At 39.9% G+C, this 19,191-nt stretch overlaps 1 protein-coding gene across 7 annotated transcripts in view; it reads left to right on the top strand.

Moving 5' to 3' along the window:
• ATE1 (arginyltransferase 1) overlaps positions 1-19,191 on the top strand; it is a 163,803-nt gene that overhangs the window by 110,872 nt on the left and 33,740 nt on the right. For all 7 annotated transcript variants that reach the window (XM_047762710.1, XM_047762709.1, XM_047762711.1 and 4 more), the window contains one exon: positions 13,700-13,820. In XM_047762710.1, the coding sequence (XP_047618666.1) occupies positions 13,700-13,820 (121 nt within the window). The remainder of the gene's footprint in view (positions 1-13,699; positions 13,821-19,191) is intronic.

The raw sequence follows: 19,191 nt of genomic DNA, 5'->3' as shown, positions 1-19,191 counted from the left end.
AATCTACGTGAAGATAAAAGGTAGTTAGTGAGCATGGAGCTGTCATAAACTGCTGTGGTTATGGCGGGGACTCTCTGAAGCCAACTTAAATTGACTCTCACTTGCGGAAGGATGAACAATTTGAGCATCAAAAAGGATAACTGCAGGGGACTAAAACGTATCTTTGGACCTGTGAGCTCAGCGTGATACTGAAGAGTCATTGTTAGAGTTGGTGCAGCATACCGCACTGGATGCCACATCACCAGAAGCCTGCAGGCGGCCTGTAGATGGACAGCCTCCAGACGTACTCAGTCCTCCGCACTGTCAGGGTCACAACCATACAGATTCTGTAGTTTCAGGCTCTGCATAATAGTAATTTCTCAAAATTATACTTTCCCACAACTGGAAGTGGTAAATTTCAGCTTCAATTTTGTTTACACTCTTTCCAGAGAGTTCTAATGTGGTAAACGGAGAAGATAATGATGACATTTTGACTTCTCCAAACTGTTATTTGGATGTTATTTGATGATTGGTGCTTTAAAATTTTAGGATAATGTATTTTTTTTTTTTGGTCTCTTTGCCATTTCTTGGGCCTCTCCCTTGGCATATGGAGGTTCCCAGGCTAGGGGTCGAATAGGGCTGTAGCTGCCGACCTACGCCACAGCCACAGCAACACGGGATCCAAGCCACATCTGCAACCTATACCACAGCTCACGGCAACGCCGGATCCTTAACCCACTGAGCAAGGCCAGGGACCGAACCCACAACCTCATGGTTCCTAGTCGGATTCGTTAACCACTGCGCCGCTACAGGAACTCCAGGATAATGTATTTTTTGTGTAGGTCAAAGGTGATATCATTATAGAAGAATTTTATAGCCATTAAAAACTTCCTTTCGTATATTTAAAAATTTCAAGTACATATGTTTAAAAATTAAGTTCTACATAACACTTTAAAGCCATGTATAACAATATTACAAATCCTTGTATCCTAAAGATTTTTTTGTGTTTGGTGAATATGTGGTTTATAATGGGTCAAAAAATGGATGAAATTGTGACATTTACAGAGGCATTAATGTTACGATGCTCCTAAGGGTGTGGGTGACTCTAAGTGGTATTCTCACAACACGCACGGTTAATTGAGTTTGGACCGATGTGGTATTTTCGGGTGGGTGTGTTAGAAGGGATGAAGTGAGGGCTCTCAAGTTGCCACCTAAGACTACTTGGTGTTGGTCACAAAGTCAATTCTCAGTAATTTTTCTAAAACTCTAGGAGTGGACTTAATTTGCTCACCCCGTGAAGAACTGTGTTTAAGTTTAAAGTGATCGTGTTTTTTAGAATTACGTGACTGATGATTTAGAAAGGAGGGAAAGAAGGCATCTTTAGCTTACTGATGTGTGGGCATTGCCGAAAGCAGACTCCCAAGGCCTTTTGTTGCAAAGACACGCACAGTACTGATGACATCCAGGGGGGTAGGATGTAAATTCTACCAGGACTCCCACTGCTCCACAGTTGAGGGGGAAAAGGTTATCCTTAACTTGAAGCATTTAAGTCATTTGTGATGAATTTTCCATCAGGCAGAAAAAAAGGAATGATTACCAAAGATCACACCCCTGGGATAAATATGAGGTTATAGCTAACTTCTTATTTCCCTCAGGGGTATAATTCAACAGACTTTTACGATTAAGGGTTTTAGGCATTGAAGAATGTTTACTGAAAAGAAAAGCTCCAGTTAGAGACATGATCAATCAGCGACAACTTACTGACTTTATTAAAGCTGTGTATTTTGTCATGAACTATTTTTTTAGCATTTGTTTGACTCAGGGCATATCAACTTTAAAAAGAATGGTTAAAAAAATCTAGTAATATGTTTCTAAAAGGTCCAGATCCGAAATAATTTTAATTAGGCAAATTTTCGTCAAGAAGTACATAGGACATCGCTGACATACTTAAGGTATTCATACTTGTGTCTGGTTTTAGCTTGGGGATTTTAACAGAAAAAGAATAAAGAGTTTGAGCTTCTAATCTTGGCTTTACCAGTAATTGGCCTTAAGTTGCTAAAACTACCCCCCTTCTTAAGAAAGATACGAAGATGAAACTGGGTACTAACCAGGGAGGTCTAAGCCCCTTCTAGGGTTTTTGTTTTTTGTTTTTTAAGGGCTGCACCCACAGCATATGGCTAGGGGTTGAATCACAACTGCAGCTGCCGGCCTACCCCATAGCCATAGCAACCCCAGATCTGAGCTGAGTCTGTGACCAACACTGAAGCCTATGGCAATGCCGGATCCTTAATCCACTGAGCAGGGCCAGGGATTGAACCTGCATCCTCATGGATACTAGTTAGTTTCGTTACCACCAAGCTACAATGGGAATTCCCCCTTCTAGTTTTAAAATGATCTTATTCTCTAAGGAATATAATTTGACACAGTTTCATTTAATTCAATAAATACTCAGTAAGTATTTTTTGAGAACTCAGTCCTTGAAAGAGTTCCACTGAGGGACAAGAAATGCGAGGAAATGATGTACTTGCAGATTTTAGGGAGCTCCAAATTGGGATTATGGAGGAGGGGGTGGTGGTACAGAAGTATGAGAAGCACAGCAGGTAAAGAGACAACTTCAAAGTATTGTATTAAGTTCTAGGATCTATGGATGGCTGTAGAAACCCAGAGGTCACCCCAAAGAGCCAACCCTGAGCCTCCTCATCTAAATTAGTTTTCCCTGGAGTTCCCGTCGTGGCGCAGTGGTTAACGAATCTGACTAGGAACCATGAGGTTGCGGGTTCGATCCCTGCCCTTGCACAGTGGGTTAACGATCCAGCGTGGCCGTGAGCTGTGGTGTAGGTCGCAGACGTGGCTCGGATCCTGTGTTGCTGTGGCTCTGGTGTAGGCCGGTAGCTACAGCTCTGATTCGACCCCTAGCCTGGGAACCTCCATATGCCGCGGGAGCAGCTCAAGAAGCGGCAAAAAGACAAAATAAATAAATAATAAATTAGGTTTCCCTGTTGTACTCATGTGCTTTTTCTACACAGAGTTTGCCCTACATTGTAACACTGTTTCTGAATGATTGTTTCTGTAAGGTTTTCCCCGCTTCTAGACTGAAAGGTCCCTGAGAACTGAAACCGGTGGTGTTATTGTTCCCCATGGCATCTCCAGGACCTCAGCATTCAACCTGGCATGGGAAACGTTTAATAATTACTCGTTGGCTGCAGGACTGAGAGGTCACTGGGTGGTGAGGTCAGGCAGAGTCGCAGGAAAGCTTGGTAAGGGGAGAGTAGGCAGCGTGTAGGTTCGGTTTAAGTGTACACGCTATAGGCATTTAGGCCAGACGGGCAGTCACCCCAGCAGAAGAGCCTGTGCCTAGACGTGCGTACCCTGGGTGAGTGCAGGGGTGAACCAGTCGCCTGGCAACAGATCTGTGCCTTACGCTCAAGATGCTTGGTCTCTTTAAGACAGGGAGCTTTAACAGGAAGTGTGTGAATCCTTACGCACAATGTGCGTTGTTGCTGTTATTCTGCAAACATATGTTAGGTTCTTTTGTGATTAGTAAAATTCAAACAATTTTAAAAGCATTAATTAACTTGTAGTGGGTTTTTATCTTATATAATTTCTCATCAACTCTAAAATTATACTATCTTATATAAAGCTTTATGAAGTCTTTTTTTTTTTTTCCTTTTTAATGGCTGTACCTGTGGTACATGGAAGTTCCCAGGCTAGGGGTTGAATCGGAGGTACAGCTGCCAGCCTACGCCACAGCCACAGCAACCCCAGATCTGAGCCGCGTCTGCGACCTGCACCACAGCTCACGGCAACACCAGAACCTAAACCCAGTGAATGAAGCCAGGGATTGAACCTGCATCCACATGGATTCTAGTCGGGTTTGTTACTGCTGAGCCACGATGGAAACTCCAAATCTCTTTTTTAGTTTTGGAGAGCCAGTAAAGAGTTTTAAATAGAGAATTTACACAATCATTTCTTCCTGGTGTCAGTAGGAGGGTGGATTAAGGGGAGAGATTGGAATCAGCACTTTTCAGCGTTGCCCAGGTAAGGATGACCTCACCTAGGATAGCAGCAGAACCAGTGATTCTAAGTGCTGTTTTCCAAGCAATAGCCTGAAAAAGCAAACACTGGGGTTGCTTCTTCTTACCAATATGGTGAAGGCCAAATGTAACATACACATAGATACATATACATGAATATTCACATGAATATTTAACCTTTAACAGATTATTGAAGAAGCTTTGAGTTTTACTTTTTCCCTTTTTTCTTACATTTTTGTCTTTGTCTTCATCTTTCATTCTATTTCTTTTTTATTTTTTTTCCTTCATCCTTTTCAACTTATGACCCTTCAGTTCAAAATTAAATTTGGGCTGTAAGTTGACTCCTTGAATCTTTTCTTCACAAGCTTTCTTTGTATTTTCTAGAAGAAAAAAAAGATTAGCCCAGGGTTTCCAAAATAAAAGCAAAGATTGTGATTAAAACTGAATTAGAATCTTTTTTCTCTATTATTTGCTAATAGTAAAATAAATAGCCCAGTCTTAAGGAAGATTTAAAGTTAAGTCCTGGAGCCTTTGCGAACCCTTGGATTTTAATTAAAGAAACACAGAATACCATCACTTTCTGTTTGTCAGTGGACAAAAATATGTATTTTTAAATTTTCAAATCTTAGCCTAGCAGCACATGGAGTCCATCTGTTGGCTTTCAGAATTTGGGGAACACAAATGGATTCAGATGTTTAGGCCCTTTGTCCTCACTGGGCTCAGCTCGCCTGCCAACTGAGCATGGCACAATCCAAACACAGTTTCTGAAAACAGAGCAGCTAGAGTTACTTCTCAAGCACTCTCTTGGGGACTGATAAAGTCAACCTCTGTTTATGTAATGAAATCAGGGAGCAAGGGGGTCTGCTGTAGTGCTTTGTGGATGGGATTCCACTGGTGTTGTCTTTCAGGGCAAAGACTGCATTTAATAAGCCCTGTTCTTACTCACTTTCTCTGGAGCTGTAGCCCACTCTAATGGATTATTTTGAACTATTTTTGTTTACGTAGTGTTAGAGCCTCTTTTTAAGCAGTTGGTTTTAGTAAAATCAATAGGTTTATTGTAGAAAAATGGAATACTGAAAACTTTACCTGATAAAGACTTAAATGTCTAGTTAATCTTTCGTTTCGGTTCAGTGCTCCTAGTGTTCAGTGTGTGTGTGTGTGTGTGTGTGTGTGTACGCATTTAAATAATATTGTCTTCTGGTGTTCTTAGGTTTTAATTTAACTTGAACTTTCAAAACAAGCTCTGCTGGTTTATGCTCGAGTACTCACAAAATCCTTCGTATTTTTCAAAATATTTATAAGTATTCTTGAGAGTGAAATCTCATAAAGATCTTTGCTTCAGGACCAGAGTTCAAAGGAAAGTCCGTTTGGTTTTAATTTGAAAACTGTAAAAACAAAATACCCTCAGAATGGCAGGGTGTGAATTGGTAACTTCAATTTTATTGCAATCTGCCAAGCCCATCCCCCAGATGTTTCCAATTAAAAGCCAAGAATGCTAACTTGGGTGAATGTCGTATGAAAGCATTTCTTTATTATTCGGATTTTTTTTTTCTAAGAAAAATAGCAGTCCCAGATCCTTTAACTTTAATTAAAGAAATAACTGCTCATCTGCATGGTTTTTAAACTTATACCAAGACAAATGTAATATTTAAAGAGAATTTTTGTATGCCATGTAGTCCTAAATGCATAGGGGTTCACATATGTCTTTATAGAGCAAAAAAAAAAAGAGAAAGATTTTTAAAAAATGTTTAAAGCTCTTCAGAAATTAAAGTATTTCTGGATTTACTATAATCAAAGAGTAGACCTGTTAACACTTTGAATTTGTTTTTAAAATGGTGTTTAGTAATTTCATTGCTTTCTTCAGGATTATTATGGGGAATTTCCATTATAATGTTAATGATGAATTCTTCTTTTATTTTTGATCAATCGTGCATTCAGTTGTAAGAAGTATTTCGTTAGAATCTAGGATGATAGGATGAGATAAAAGAAACCAGAATGTAATTTTAAAACCATGTGTTTCATAATATTTCTCCAGATAATACCAGGTTACAGTGGGATCCATTCACGAACTTGAAAGTTGCTTTGAACATATAATTCTGTATTAAAAAGAAAGATACCTACTGGTAATAAATTTGAATTTATGGAAATTGGCATTTGTTCAGAGAGAAGATGGAGTTGCTCTTCATAACTAACCCATTGTTAACATTTTGAATGTAAAGCAAAAAATACGTAAATACCTTTATTTTGGAAGCTCCCTGAAACCATTGACACAGGACCACATTCTGTCTGTAGAGCAGCAACAGTTGTTTTTCGTTGCACTTCTCATTTGGTGAAGTTTTGATAGACATGCACTTGGGGACTCAGACGGGTGACATGGTCAGCGTAGGACTTGGCTACCTACATTTGCTCTTGCCAAGTGCCTGATTTTTTTTTTCTACCCCAAACATGGGGCTACTCAGATTCTAGGACACACTGCAGAGGGAACCTCTTTTGACTGAGGGATCTCCAGAGAAAGCTGTTTGTTGTACCTTTGTGTCCCACCAGCAGCCCGTTCGCAGTCCTTGTGGCTCTTCTCAGAGCTCTGACCCATGCGGAGCTGCTGTTGAGCTTCTTGGTGCTTCCATAGCACCTGGGGCCCCCCCGCCCTACATTTCCCACTGGCTCCGAAAGTCCTCGAAGCACAGCTGCCTCCTTTCCCCAGCGCACAGTGAGTGCCTCCCCCGGCTCATGCATCGCATCATCCTTGGTGCCAGACAGGTCCTCTGCGTGTTGTGATTGAACTGTTGGGATTTTTAAGATCTTTTGAAAATACTTTAAACGAATTATGCATATTGAATATTTAGATATAGAAGGAGAATGGGAATCAAGAGTCTAGTTCTGAGTTCATCACTAACGTTTAATGACATGTTTTATCTGTGCAGTGAAAATAATGTTTATCTGCATTACCTTTTTAAAAATACATTTAATTGGTGTATAGTTGACTTACAAAGTTGTGTTGTGTTGGTTTCAGGTGAGCAATCCCACATGGATTGTTGCAGGTGAGCAATCCCACATGGATTGTTGCACAGTATTGAGGTTACCCTGTGGGTTGCAGTAGGTCCTTGTTACCTATCTATTTTATATATAGCAGTGTGCCTATATCGGTCCCAGCCCCCGAAGTTATCCTCCCCATTACCTTTTTGAGACATTTTAAGGTTTAACTCGGATGATAGGCAAAGTCATTGTGAGAGCTGTGTTCTTAGCAAACCCAGGAGGAACTTATTGTCGTTATTATGTTCCTTACCAACCAAAGCGACAGTGCTTGACTTGGAGCAGATGAAGAAGCCTTTTCTCAAGTCAGGTTCCCCCTCCTTTTCGTAAAATGAAGCTTGATACGAAAAGCCGTGCTTTTCTTTAACGGAAAGTACATGCCCCTGAAATAAGGAAAGAAACATTTTCAGCTTTGAGGAGGAAAAAAACGAAACTGACTTGAACCAGTAGTTTCTAACTTTCTCAAGTGTGAGAACCCCTTTTTAATTTCAATAATTCTTACAGACCCTGTCACAATAATGTTCATGGACTTTTAGTATTTTCCCAAAGGTGGAGAACTAGTCCCATACAGCGAAAAGGTGGTGGAGGTGCCTCATAGAGATTCAGCACATTTTGGTTGGTTCACCGGTGCCGTGTTCATGTGCAGAACACGAGGGCATTGAAGTAGCATCCGCTGTGTCCAGAGGAGGAGGGAGAAGCGGGATGGGCCGAGCGTAGGGGATTCATTGTTCATCCATCCGGCTGTTCCTAGGAGCGGGCTTGGGGGGTGCTTCAGTGAACAAATCAGACTGAAATCCCTGACCCAGCCTCGGGCTAGGAGTTTCCGTCGCTGTAATAAAGAAGTGAGTCAGCCAGAACGTTAGAAGTCCTGTGCAAGACAGACAGCAGAGGCGCTAGGTGGGCTTCACTGAGAAGGTGACAGTTGAGCCACACCTTAAAGCAGATGACAGAGTTAGCCATGGGAATATCTGCAGAACCAGAAGAGAGAACGGTCAGTGGGAGCCCCGAGGTGGAAGCAGGCCTAATGTGTTCCAGGACCAGCACGGAAGCCTGTGCGGCCGGGGCGGCCTGACGGAGGAGGAGGAAGGTGGTAAAAGACAGCGCCAGCCTTGTCGCTTCGGGCTCCTTGGCTGTGTCCGGCTTTGACTTCGGCTCTGCCTCGAATAGGGAGGATGGGAATGCAAAGAAACACCCCATTTTAAAGCGCATTGTCAGGAGATTTAGTGGTTGCCAGGGGCTCAGAGGGAGAGGGAAGGGGGAGTGACTGCCGGTTGGTATGGGGTTTCTTTTGGGGATGATGGAATGTTACGGAGCTAGATGGTGGTAGTAATTGTGCAGCCTTACAGATACTCTAAAAGTTACTCTTGGGGATTTCCCTTGTGGTGCAGAGGTTAAGGATCCCGCATGGTCACTCCAGCAACTTGGGTTGCTGCTATGGTATGAGTTTGATTCCTGGCCCAGGTACTTCCACATGCCATGCACGGTGTGGTGGAGAAAAAGAAAAATAAACTTTATTGTATGTGAATTACGTATCAATAAAATGTTGCAAAAAAATTGGCAGTTAAGGTTTGCTAGAACCGTTTTTCTTTTGGCTCCTCTTCCATCTAGTTAATGTAGACTTTGTCTTTGAAAATTCAGACTTGTAACTAGAGAGAACGTCTCCCCATGTCATTGGCTCAGTTTTCATTAGACATATAGGATGTTAATCTATTTTAAAATATCTTTACTGAAATTGTCAATGATTGTGAAATCAAAAATTTTCCAGATACTCATCCCCCCCCCCTCATTTTTTGTCTTTCAGGGCCACACCTGTGGCATATGGAGATTCCCAGGCTAGGGGTCTAATCAGAGCTGCAGGCGCTGGCCTATGCCACAGCCACAGCAACGCCAGATCTGCGCCGCATCTGCAACCTACACCACAGGTCATGGCAGTGCCGGATCCTTAACCCACTGAGCAAGGCCCAGGGATCAAACCTGCAACCTCATGGATACTAGTCAGATTCGTTTCTGCTGCGCCACTATAGGAACTCCACTCATCCCTTGTATATGCTCTTTAGCTACCCTTGCTCACTGTTATTCAGTAAGGTATGATGGTGAGATGTTTTTAAATGTCTGGCTATCAGATGAACATATTTTTTAGGCCAAAACTCTTATATTTTGCTAAACTGAAATACTCTACATGTAATTTATTTCGTGATGCTTTTATGGGGTAGAAAATTGGATCAGTATGATAAAATGTTCTTGAAATTATGGTCCAGAGCATGGAAGTGAAAAGAATGCCTGTTCATTCCATTGACCCGAAACCAAAATTGTTATGATCTCTTCCAGAAGAAGCAGTTATTTTTAATAGAAATGGAGCAGGAAATGTATTTAACTAGCTTTCTTCCCCCCAGTGTTTTAGATTTAACTTTGGCATGTCCTCAAATTTTAATTGTGACAGCCTAGTAAAGTTGATTGAAATAGTATGACAGTATTTTAATTCCCCCCCCCCACCATGGGTGAGGTGTAGTATAATTTGTTTTACAAATAGTCCAAGTGGTTTTCTTTAAAGAAAAAAAATCATTGAATTCTACAGTTATGCTCTAAGTAGAATGTTCACTCTTCTATGGCAGCTCACAGTATAGGGGCACTTAGTTTGTTAGTGTTTTCTTTTTGTTTCTGTTTTGCGTCCCAGTTTTAAAACGGTTCCAACTTGTAAAGAGCCACAGAAGCTATAACAGTTGGTAAAGTTATAGATCATAGAGTTTGCTGAATTGCTTCTCTTCGAGGGCTTTGAATTGGGTGGTTACCCCTCACTGGAGGAGTTTAATGATAAAAAACCATGCCTTCCCTCTTCTGTTTAGGCTTTTTAGAAGACAGCTTTTACCTTTTCCAGGTATCTTGTCTTAAACTACATTATCCTCTCCTGTAGCTTCCCCTCTTGAAATGGGTGCCCTTGTCTGGTCAGAGTTCACTGTGGAGCTGTCCCTGTTGAGTGGTTTGGGTTTTTGTTTTTGTTTTTTGTTTTTTGTTTTTTTTTTTTAGGCGGTGGGAGGGATCTTTTAACATGTAGATCAAATTGAAGGAATATTCTAAACCATTACAAGATAAGCCCTGTCAGACCAATTACATTTGCAGAATTTTGAGTACTTTAGAAATCTGTGGTAACTCAGGTTTCTCCTTATTTACAAAAAGCCAGCACCCTAGGAAAGAATTAATCTGCTTTTACCTCATTGTTCCAACATGAATGAATGTACCTAGAGGTTGATTAAATATTTTTCCTTCTGACCAACAGGAAGTATGTCCAAATCCTTAAGTAATTACATTCTTAATACAGACCTTTCTCATTTTCATACATGAGCTGGAAAGGCCAGGCTGCTCTCTGGCCCCTCATTTTTCATTTGTGTGATGCGACTTTGAATTGAACTGCAGGCAGTTTGGCCACTTAAAACTCTCTGTCAGCTAAGTTTAGAAAGTATTAAACTTCAAAGTGGTGTATTTCATAAAACTCTTCACATTCTTTGATGGCTTGAGACAATATTTGAAGCACTGAAATATGCCCATACTTAGAAAACTAATGTTTTAGCCTAATCTAAAACTTTGATTTTGGATAGTCAGAAGTTAAAATATGTACATTATGGTTTTTCAGTAAGATAACCTGAGTATTTGAGTTAAAAATAAAATATCTGATGCATTGTTATAGGCAAGTGTTGCCTTAAAAGAACAGTGTGCGCATTTAGGACTTTGGACAGTTGTACTTGATCCCATTTAATATATTCTGTGTGTACTTCATCTTTCTCCAGGTCGACTACTCCCAGTAGGTTGTAAATTATCTAGAGGCATGCATCTGTTTCATCTTTTTGTTTCCAGAAATTAGTGCCTGTCACATAGTGAGATTCATTTAATGTTCATTGACTGAGGGTTTTTTTTTATTGTCTGTGTCATTGTTAAATCCGGGTACTGGGTTCAGGTGGCAGGTGATGAATCTGCGTGGACTATGTCTGTTTTAATCTTGATGATTCGTAGCTGATGGCTGATTCTCCCTCCTCCCAAATACTTGATCTGTACATCTTAGCCAGTCAGCATTTAGTTCTACCTTAAATTAGGAAATGATGTCCTTTGTATGTTTTGGATTTTATTTTGGTTTTTCATGTTTGTTTTTTTAACTTAAGATATATTTTCTTATTACTAGACATTTCTTGGGATTTTCTTCTTTGATGTTCTGCCATCAGTAGACAATATCCACCATTCCATGTGTATTACTGTTTCCTTAATCATATTGGTAATCGTTTTGTACTAATTACAGACGCATGGAATAATTAAATAAGAAGAACCAGAAATTTCTGCACATGAAGAACAATAAGGGGGAAGGGTTTAGATCTAACAGATATAGTATTAAAATGTAATATAAAGCTTTAATAGTTTAAGCTCTGTGGTACTGGTACATGAGTAGACAGACAGAATAAATAGAAAATCCAGAAGGAGATCTCAGTATATTTGGAAATTTGGTAAGTTATCAAAGAGACATTTTAAATCAGTGGGGAAAATGATGATTGTTTTTTAAAATGATGTTGAGGCCACTTGGTAAACATCTGAAAGAAATTAGATTGGACCCTTTTTCTACCTTACACCAGATTAAATTCCAGATGGAGCATAAATGTATATATAAAATCATAAAAGTACTAGAAAAAAACATGAAAATGTTTTCATAATCTTTGAGTGATAGTGAACTTTTTATTTTTATTTTTTATTTTTGTCTTTCTTTTTCTAATGCCGCACCCACGGCATATGGAGGTTCCCAAGCCAGGGGTCCAATCAGAGCTGTAGCCTCCGGCCTACGCCACAGCCACAGCAATCCAGATCCGAGCCGCATCTGCGGCCCACACCACAGCTCATGGCAACGTCAGATCCTAACCCACTGAGTGAGGCCAGGGATTGAACCCACAACCCCATGGTTCCTAGTCAGATTCGTTAACCACTGAGCCACGACAGGAACTCCGATAGTGAACTTTTTAGTTATAGTTCCAAATCCACATGCCATTTTAAAAAATGATAAATTTACCAGATTTTCACAGGGCAAAAGAGCATGACACGGAGTTAAAAAACAAACTAGGAAAACACATCCTATTTTACAAACTAAGGGTTAATTTCCTTAAAATAAAAGAGTTTCTCAGTTAATAAGACCATAAACCTAACAACAGAATGGACCAACTTTATAGAAAAGGAAATACAAATTCTACTAAACATTCAGAAAGATACATAATGAAAATTAAAACCACAATGAAATACCATTTCCTAGATTGGCAAAGATGGAACGTTTTAGTACTATACTGTCAGCAAGGATGTGGGGAAATTAGCATTTGCATACATAACATGGCTGTGGAAATACAAAACAGCACAGTTTCTATGGAAAATAGTTTTGTGTTATAAAATTAAAACCCTTATACTCAACAATTCCAATTCAAGGAATTTATTCTAGACATACTCACAAGTGATGTATGTACAAGAGTGTTTCTTTTTTTCTCCCATCGTTTTAGGGCCACGCCCACAGCATGTTGAGGTTCCCAGGCTAGGGGTCTGATGGGAGCTACAGCTTCCGGCCTATGCCTCAGCCACAGCAACACCAGATCTGAGCCGCTCCTGCCACCTACACCACAGCTCACGGCAACGCCGGATTTGCAATAGGTTTACTAGGTTGTCATATAAAATACATTTTTTGCTATGGGTTGTAGTAAAAAAAATTGAAAAACACTTTAAATTTTAACCTCTATTGAATTTTGGATTTTAAAATTTAGAGAAGAGACTTTTGAAATTTTTTTGATATTTTTATTATTGATATTATTTTACTTTGATGTTTCTGAATATTTTCACTAAGTGATTTCATATAATTTGTACTATTTGTACTATCTGTTTATTGCCTGCCAAATTACCCTTAGGTGAATAAATTTTTTCTTTAGTATCTGTTGTGTAGTCTTTGTTTTCTGTTTGGGGTTCATGATTGGGTTATAAATACATGAATTATTTTTTTTTCTGAAATAGAGTGAAGAAAATTTAGAGGATTATTATCACAAACATTTCCCTGAAATTCCTATAATTTAAAAAAATTTCTCTTTAATTACATTTATCATCCTAGATTGCTCATGGAAGAATGTTGACAAGATAGTACTTTTTAATATATTAGAATGGAATGAATATTAATCAGCTAAGTCTACATATTTAAAAAATAGTGACTAAGGATAGGGAAATTCCATTTGGAAAGTAAGTTTACTTCATATGTAAATTATAATGTTCTCATATACAAAAAGAAATTTCACTTTGTTATTAACTAGCATTTGAGAGAAAACTTGCTTTTGAAGCTAGGTACTCTTAGCAATCACCTCAGCAAGAATCATATGTTAAATATTTCTTCCAAAAGAAAGTAGAAACTCAAATCTTCCACATCAGTTCAGGCATCCCAAATGGTGCTACATGACTTTTAGAGAGCCTTTTAATCAAATGTGCATTCTTGAGATGGGAAAGCAATTACTGATAGGGTCAACTAGTATTTACAGTAAAGCTGTTTCTGGTTGCCTTCATTTAAATTTGTGATTAAAACCTTTCCTGGAATTCTGGAGCCTTGTAGCTAGGAAGTTACTGTGTTAGTAATGGCTGTGGCTTTTTTCTTCACTTCTCTTTAGGGTCAGTATAGGCCGTCTGATTTGCTGTGTCCTGAGACCTATGTTTGGGTACCCATTGAGCAGTGTCTGCCTTCACTTGAGAACTCCAAGTACTGCCGTTTCAACCAGGATTCAGAAGCAGGTATGTTCAGAGCAGAGGTTGGCTTTGTTTTAGAGTCCGCATATGTGGCTGTGGCCCTTAACAGGATCCAGGTGGCTTTTTATATAGTGTAGAGTGTGCATGTGTGTGTTTCTAAGATAGAGGAAGATCCCACATGTGCATGCACACACAACACTCACACACACAGTTTTGCAAAAGCTCATGCGCTTGTGCTTCTTACTGACCCAGCCTCTTCCATTTGGATAGTTTTTACATGCTTTGGGGGCTGACCTTGGTATACTGTTGTTAATTTTACAACTATCGCAGTTCATAAAAATCATTCACTAGATTATCTAGCCAATGTAGAGAAGATAGAAATACTGACCAGTTGGGCTAAATAAAGTTGTGGAATGGTTTCACTTGTCGACAGGCCGTATGGGTTTTTGATGATGCTTCCTTGCCTTCTTGCGTCTCTGGTGCTGCTTCTTTTCCGTCCTTTCTTCCATCTCCTGCCTGGAATAGTCCCAGCCGTACTCTCTTATTATTCCCCTTTGGACACTGTGCACTGGTAGCGGGTACAGACACTAAAAGCACAGCCCTGAGTCAGACCTCCTGCATTTAGACCCCAGCTCCATCATGAGCTGGTAAACAGGGTGTCTGCCCTGAGGCAATTTAATAATCTCTCTGGCCTCAGATTCCAGGCTTTCAAAATTGAGATAATAGTAAAACCGCTCATATTGAGCTCTAATGAGGATTAAAGTAAAACAAACATGTTGAGAGTAGCTGGTGGTTGTTGGACAAGTTAAGACACTGCATCCCATGGATGTCAGATGTTTTGTCAGCATTTGCCTTTATTGCTCTGATCCCTCTCTTCGAAAAAGCATGCAGCTCTTGTTCACCCGCATCACCTGAATCCCACTCTCAGTTACAGCCATTCTCCCCCACAGCCCACCCCACCTTCACTGCGCATCTCTGTGGCTTTGCTCATGAGGCGCAAGTTGTGCTGCTCTCCGGGCTCTGTGATGCGTTGCATTAGTTGCACTGCCTGTTGTCTTTCCCCGGATCTGAAGTTCCTGGATGTGCAGTGAGTGGACATAGTTCAAACCCGTGTTGTTCAAGGTCAACTGTACTTATCCACTCCATCCCCCCTTCATCTTTGGTCAGAGCCAGTGTGAAAACCACTGAACATCGTGTTGTATTGTTTCGTGTTCATACATAAAAATTAATCTTTATTAGTTCCTTCTAACTGAATAATGATCTTCAATTGATTTCTGACTCCCAAACTTAAAACACAATTTCACCTTTATTTTTTCCTTCTTGATCTGTTTTAAAGGCTGCTTCTCTTCTTAGGTAATACTTGAAGATTTAAGCACTCACAGACTCTCCCTGTTTTATAAAGTTAAAAAGGTGGCTGAATGATTTCTGTGTACTGAATGGACATTCAAGTAAAGATTCATTTATGTTAATGTATTTTGAATTCATTTCCCAAAGTAAAAGCACTAATGAGCATTTCGTGGCAAAGAAAATGCAGGTTTTGTCAAGTATGTACTACCCCCTGGTGAGTGAGGAATATATAGTGTGTTCTTTTCCTGTAATCTGTTAAGTTCCATTTCTTATGGCAATAGCTTTAGCTCTTAATAGTCATTGTTTAGAGTTCATTTACAAAAGTCAGGGGAGTTGATTTCTTTGATAATAGTGCTTCGAAGAAAATGAAGATCCTTTTCCATATGCTAAATCTTTGGAACTTTCAAGAGAACACCATACAGTTTTATCAGTATTGAATATCACAGTCCAGAGACTATTTGAAATCAGACTTGTATCCTGTGGTTTTAGGAAATTAAAATGCAGTTACATGCTGGAATGTATTGAGCATGCTGTGAAACATGGTCATTTGAGATTTAAATGGCAATCTGTGAGAAACAGTTCTCTTCTCCGGGGCCAGTTTTACTTTTTCATGACCCAAACTCTGACTCCGGAAATACACCGCTTAATATGGGCAATATTGTGAGTCGGCATGGTGCTCTTTGCACTAAATCTTGTTTCCCCTTTCAGCTGTTCTGTGGTTAAATTACTCTGCAGAAGGCACAGCTGATCACCATAGGTGTCTGTAAAGCAGACTTTGGCTACAAGGTGCATCCGTGGCCACTTGCAAGAAAAATTACATTTTCCACTATCCTGAATTTCTGGGAACGTCTGGAAATCCTATTCTTTCTTACTCTTAAACCCCCTCTCTCCTCCAACCCTGCACATTTGGAGATCTGAGTTCAATAGTTAAATTTGCTCAACTAAGGAGTCGGCATAACAATAAAAACCTCTTGTATTTACTGCTTTGTGGTACCATGGGCGGAGGGGCTGGCAAACTAGAGTAACTTGGAAAATTTTAAAGAAATCCTTTTGTTCATAAATAGGTCTTTTGTCTTTCACTTGAGGACCTCTGCTATTATAAATAACAGATTTCAAAAGTTTCTCAAATGATTTTTAGTAAAAGTGTGGTAGATTGCTTTTTAAATTGATAGCTGGATATGTATTGATTGCAAAAACTCTGCATCACAGTTAAATCTTACTTTTTTGGTTTAAATTACTTAAAAAAATATATTTGTTGGAGGAGTTCCCATTGTGGTTCAGCAGGTTAAGGACCCAAAGTTGTCTCTGTGAGGATATGGATTCTATCCCTGGCCTCACTTAGTGGGTTAAGGATACGGCATTGCCATAAACTGTGGCATAGGTCATGGATGCAGCTCAGATCCAGTGTTGCCGAGGCTGTGGCGGAGGCCTCAGCTGTAACTCCCATTCGACCCCTAGCCTGGGAATTACCATGTGCTGCAGGTGCGGCCATAAAAAGGAAAAAAAAAAATTACTTGAAGCACTACTAGAAAATTTATTCAAATGTATAAAACCACTACTAAGAAGAAAATTAAAATGACCTATAGTCTTGGAGTTCCCATCATGGCTTAGCAGTAATGAACCTGACTGGTATCCATGAGGACATGGGTTTGATCCCTGGTCTCGCTCAGTGGGTTAAGGATCCAGCGTTTCCTTGAGCTGTGGTGTTGATCGCAGATGCGGCTCAGATCTGGCATTGCTGTGGCGTAGGCTGGCAGCTGCAGCTCTAATTTAGCCCCTAGCCTGGGAACTTCCATATGCTGCTGGTGTGGTCCTAAAAAGCCAAAAAATAAATAAATACATAAATATATAAATAAATAAAAGACCTATAATCTTGTAATACAGCAGTAATAATCCTTGTTAATTTTTTTATGCTCTCCTGATCTTTTTTTCTGTGCGTATATCTGTGTGTATTTTTTAAAAAAACAGGAATCATGCTTCACACTTTCGTTATTGTTTACTTAATACATAGTGTTACTTCTTACTTTTAGTAAAAACTACTTGACCACTTAATTTCGTCCATTTAGCAAACAAATGCCTCTACCCAGGTGACCGTTTCTAATACAGATATTTCACAAACATCATTGGAAGAGTAAACCAGATGTTTTGGAGTTGGTTTTAGAACATGATAAACTATGGTTTGATTTGATTCTTTAACGGCTCCACCATGGCATATGGAAATTCCTGAGCCAAGGATTGAGTCCAGGCCGAAGCTGTGACCTGTGCTGCAGCTTCAGCAACACAGGATCCTTTGTAGCCTACTGGGCTGGCCCGGGGATCCATTCCATGAGCAGCCGCAGTTGAATTCCTTAACCCATATGCCACAGCATGAACTCTGACTCTGAATATTGCACAGTAATAAACTATTTTTGTTGGTAGGAAAATCCTTTTTGTTGTTGATTTACAAAAAGTTAAAACTTTCTTGAGCATATTCTGTTTCCCAAGCACCATCCTGTTTTCCCCTGCGTTACTTCAGTTTATACTCAGAGCGTAATTGAATTCTTCATTACTGACTCCCCCAGGTATTATTTATTGCAAAAATAATAGCTAATAACATTTTAATCAGAGATATAAAATGCTTTTTTTTTTTGTCTTTTTGCCATTTCTTGGGCCACTCCCGCGGCATATGGAGGTTCCCAGGCTAGGGGTCGAATCGGAGCTGTAGCCACCGGCCTACGCCAGAGCCACAGCAAAGCGGGATCCGAGCCGCGTCTGCAACCTACACCACAGCTTACGGCAACGCCGGATCGTTAACCCACTGAGCAAGGGCAGGGACCGAACCCGCAACCTCATGGTTCCTAGTTGGATTCGTTAACCACTGCGCCACGACGGGAACTCCATAAAATGCTTTTAAGTCAAGTATTGCTCTGTAATATTTTTGTAAGTACTTTTAGTATTTCTTGCAGGTGAGCTAATTAGAATAAGATTTATTTCCATTTCTACTTATAATTACAGAAATATACACTTTACCAAAGATTAGTCTAGATTTTACTCTCTTTTCTGTACATACTTGGAAGTGTTTACAAGAAGTTTCCTAATTTATCTATAAGTAAGTCCTAAATTATTACCAAGGATATTGCATGTAAATTCACTATAAAAATAACAACCCCTCATTTTGGCTTAGTGCCTTTATGCATTTACCCAAGTTAGAGAATTTCTAGGACACCTAAAATCTTCCCAGCACTTGCTCAAAATCTAAACTAACACAAGAGGCTTTTTCCTAATTTGATCCCATCCCCTGAAACTCTGAGCCTCCAAACGGTGTCGTTTTATGTTGTTTCATTTGTCTCTTTTCCTCTGTCTTTACTCATCTTTCTACTTGGCTTGCCTGGTTCCCTGGCCTTGTTTCTCTACTCCTGCAGTTTCTGCCGTATAGACCCACAGAAGTAGCAAGTTTGTGTCATAGGTACCTCACTGTGACTGTGCCTGTGTGTGTGAAATAACCAGGTTCAGAAAGAGCCTTGTCCTCTGTTGGCTTGCTTGGTTTCCGCAAGCCCGGTATCGCATTCTGAATGCTGTGTTTATCGTCCCTCTCAAGAGGACTTACCTCAGCCATAATGGCGTCATAATCCCAATGAGAAAGCAAATTTACCGAAGCTGCTTAGGGCCCCTAAAAATGTGCTGCAGTGTAACATACCGTTAAGTGGACGATGGCTTTCTGAATTATTTGAGGTGTAGAATTAAATTTTTTTTTAGTAACTTCTGAGGGCAATTTTTTTTTTTCAAATTTAGATTTGAAGGTGGCCTACACATTTGAAGTTGCAAAGTGACTAATGTTGTGTTGAATACTCAGGGAATGCAAAGTCTTTATTGCCCGTAAAGATGGTGCTGTTGCATATGGCCGGATGGAGACAGAATTAACTGTAGCCAACTATGTGTCGTAAAGAAAGCAGGCATCAAACCAAGAAAGTTTCTTTGGAAGTTTGCTCTTATAATTTGGTGAATCTGGAGAATGTGCTTTGATATGGAAAATGGAGAAAGTAACAGTCTCCCCGTTTTTCAGTTTACCCCCTATTCACTTAAAATAGCA

Source organism: Phacochoerus africanus, chromosome 15 (assembly GCF_016906955.1).
Source record: "Phacochoerus africanus isolate WHEZ1 chromosome 15, ROS_Pafr_v1, whole genome shotgun sequence".
Lineage (NCBI taxonomy): Eukaryota > Metazoa > Chordata > Mammalia > Artiodactyla > Suidae > Phacochoerus > Phacochoerus africanus.
This window is presented reverse-complemented; position numbering and strand designations above follow the sequence as displayed.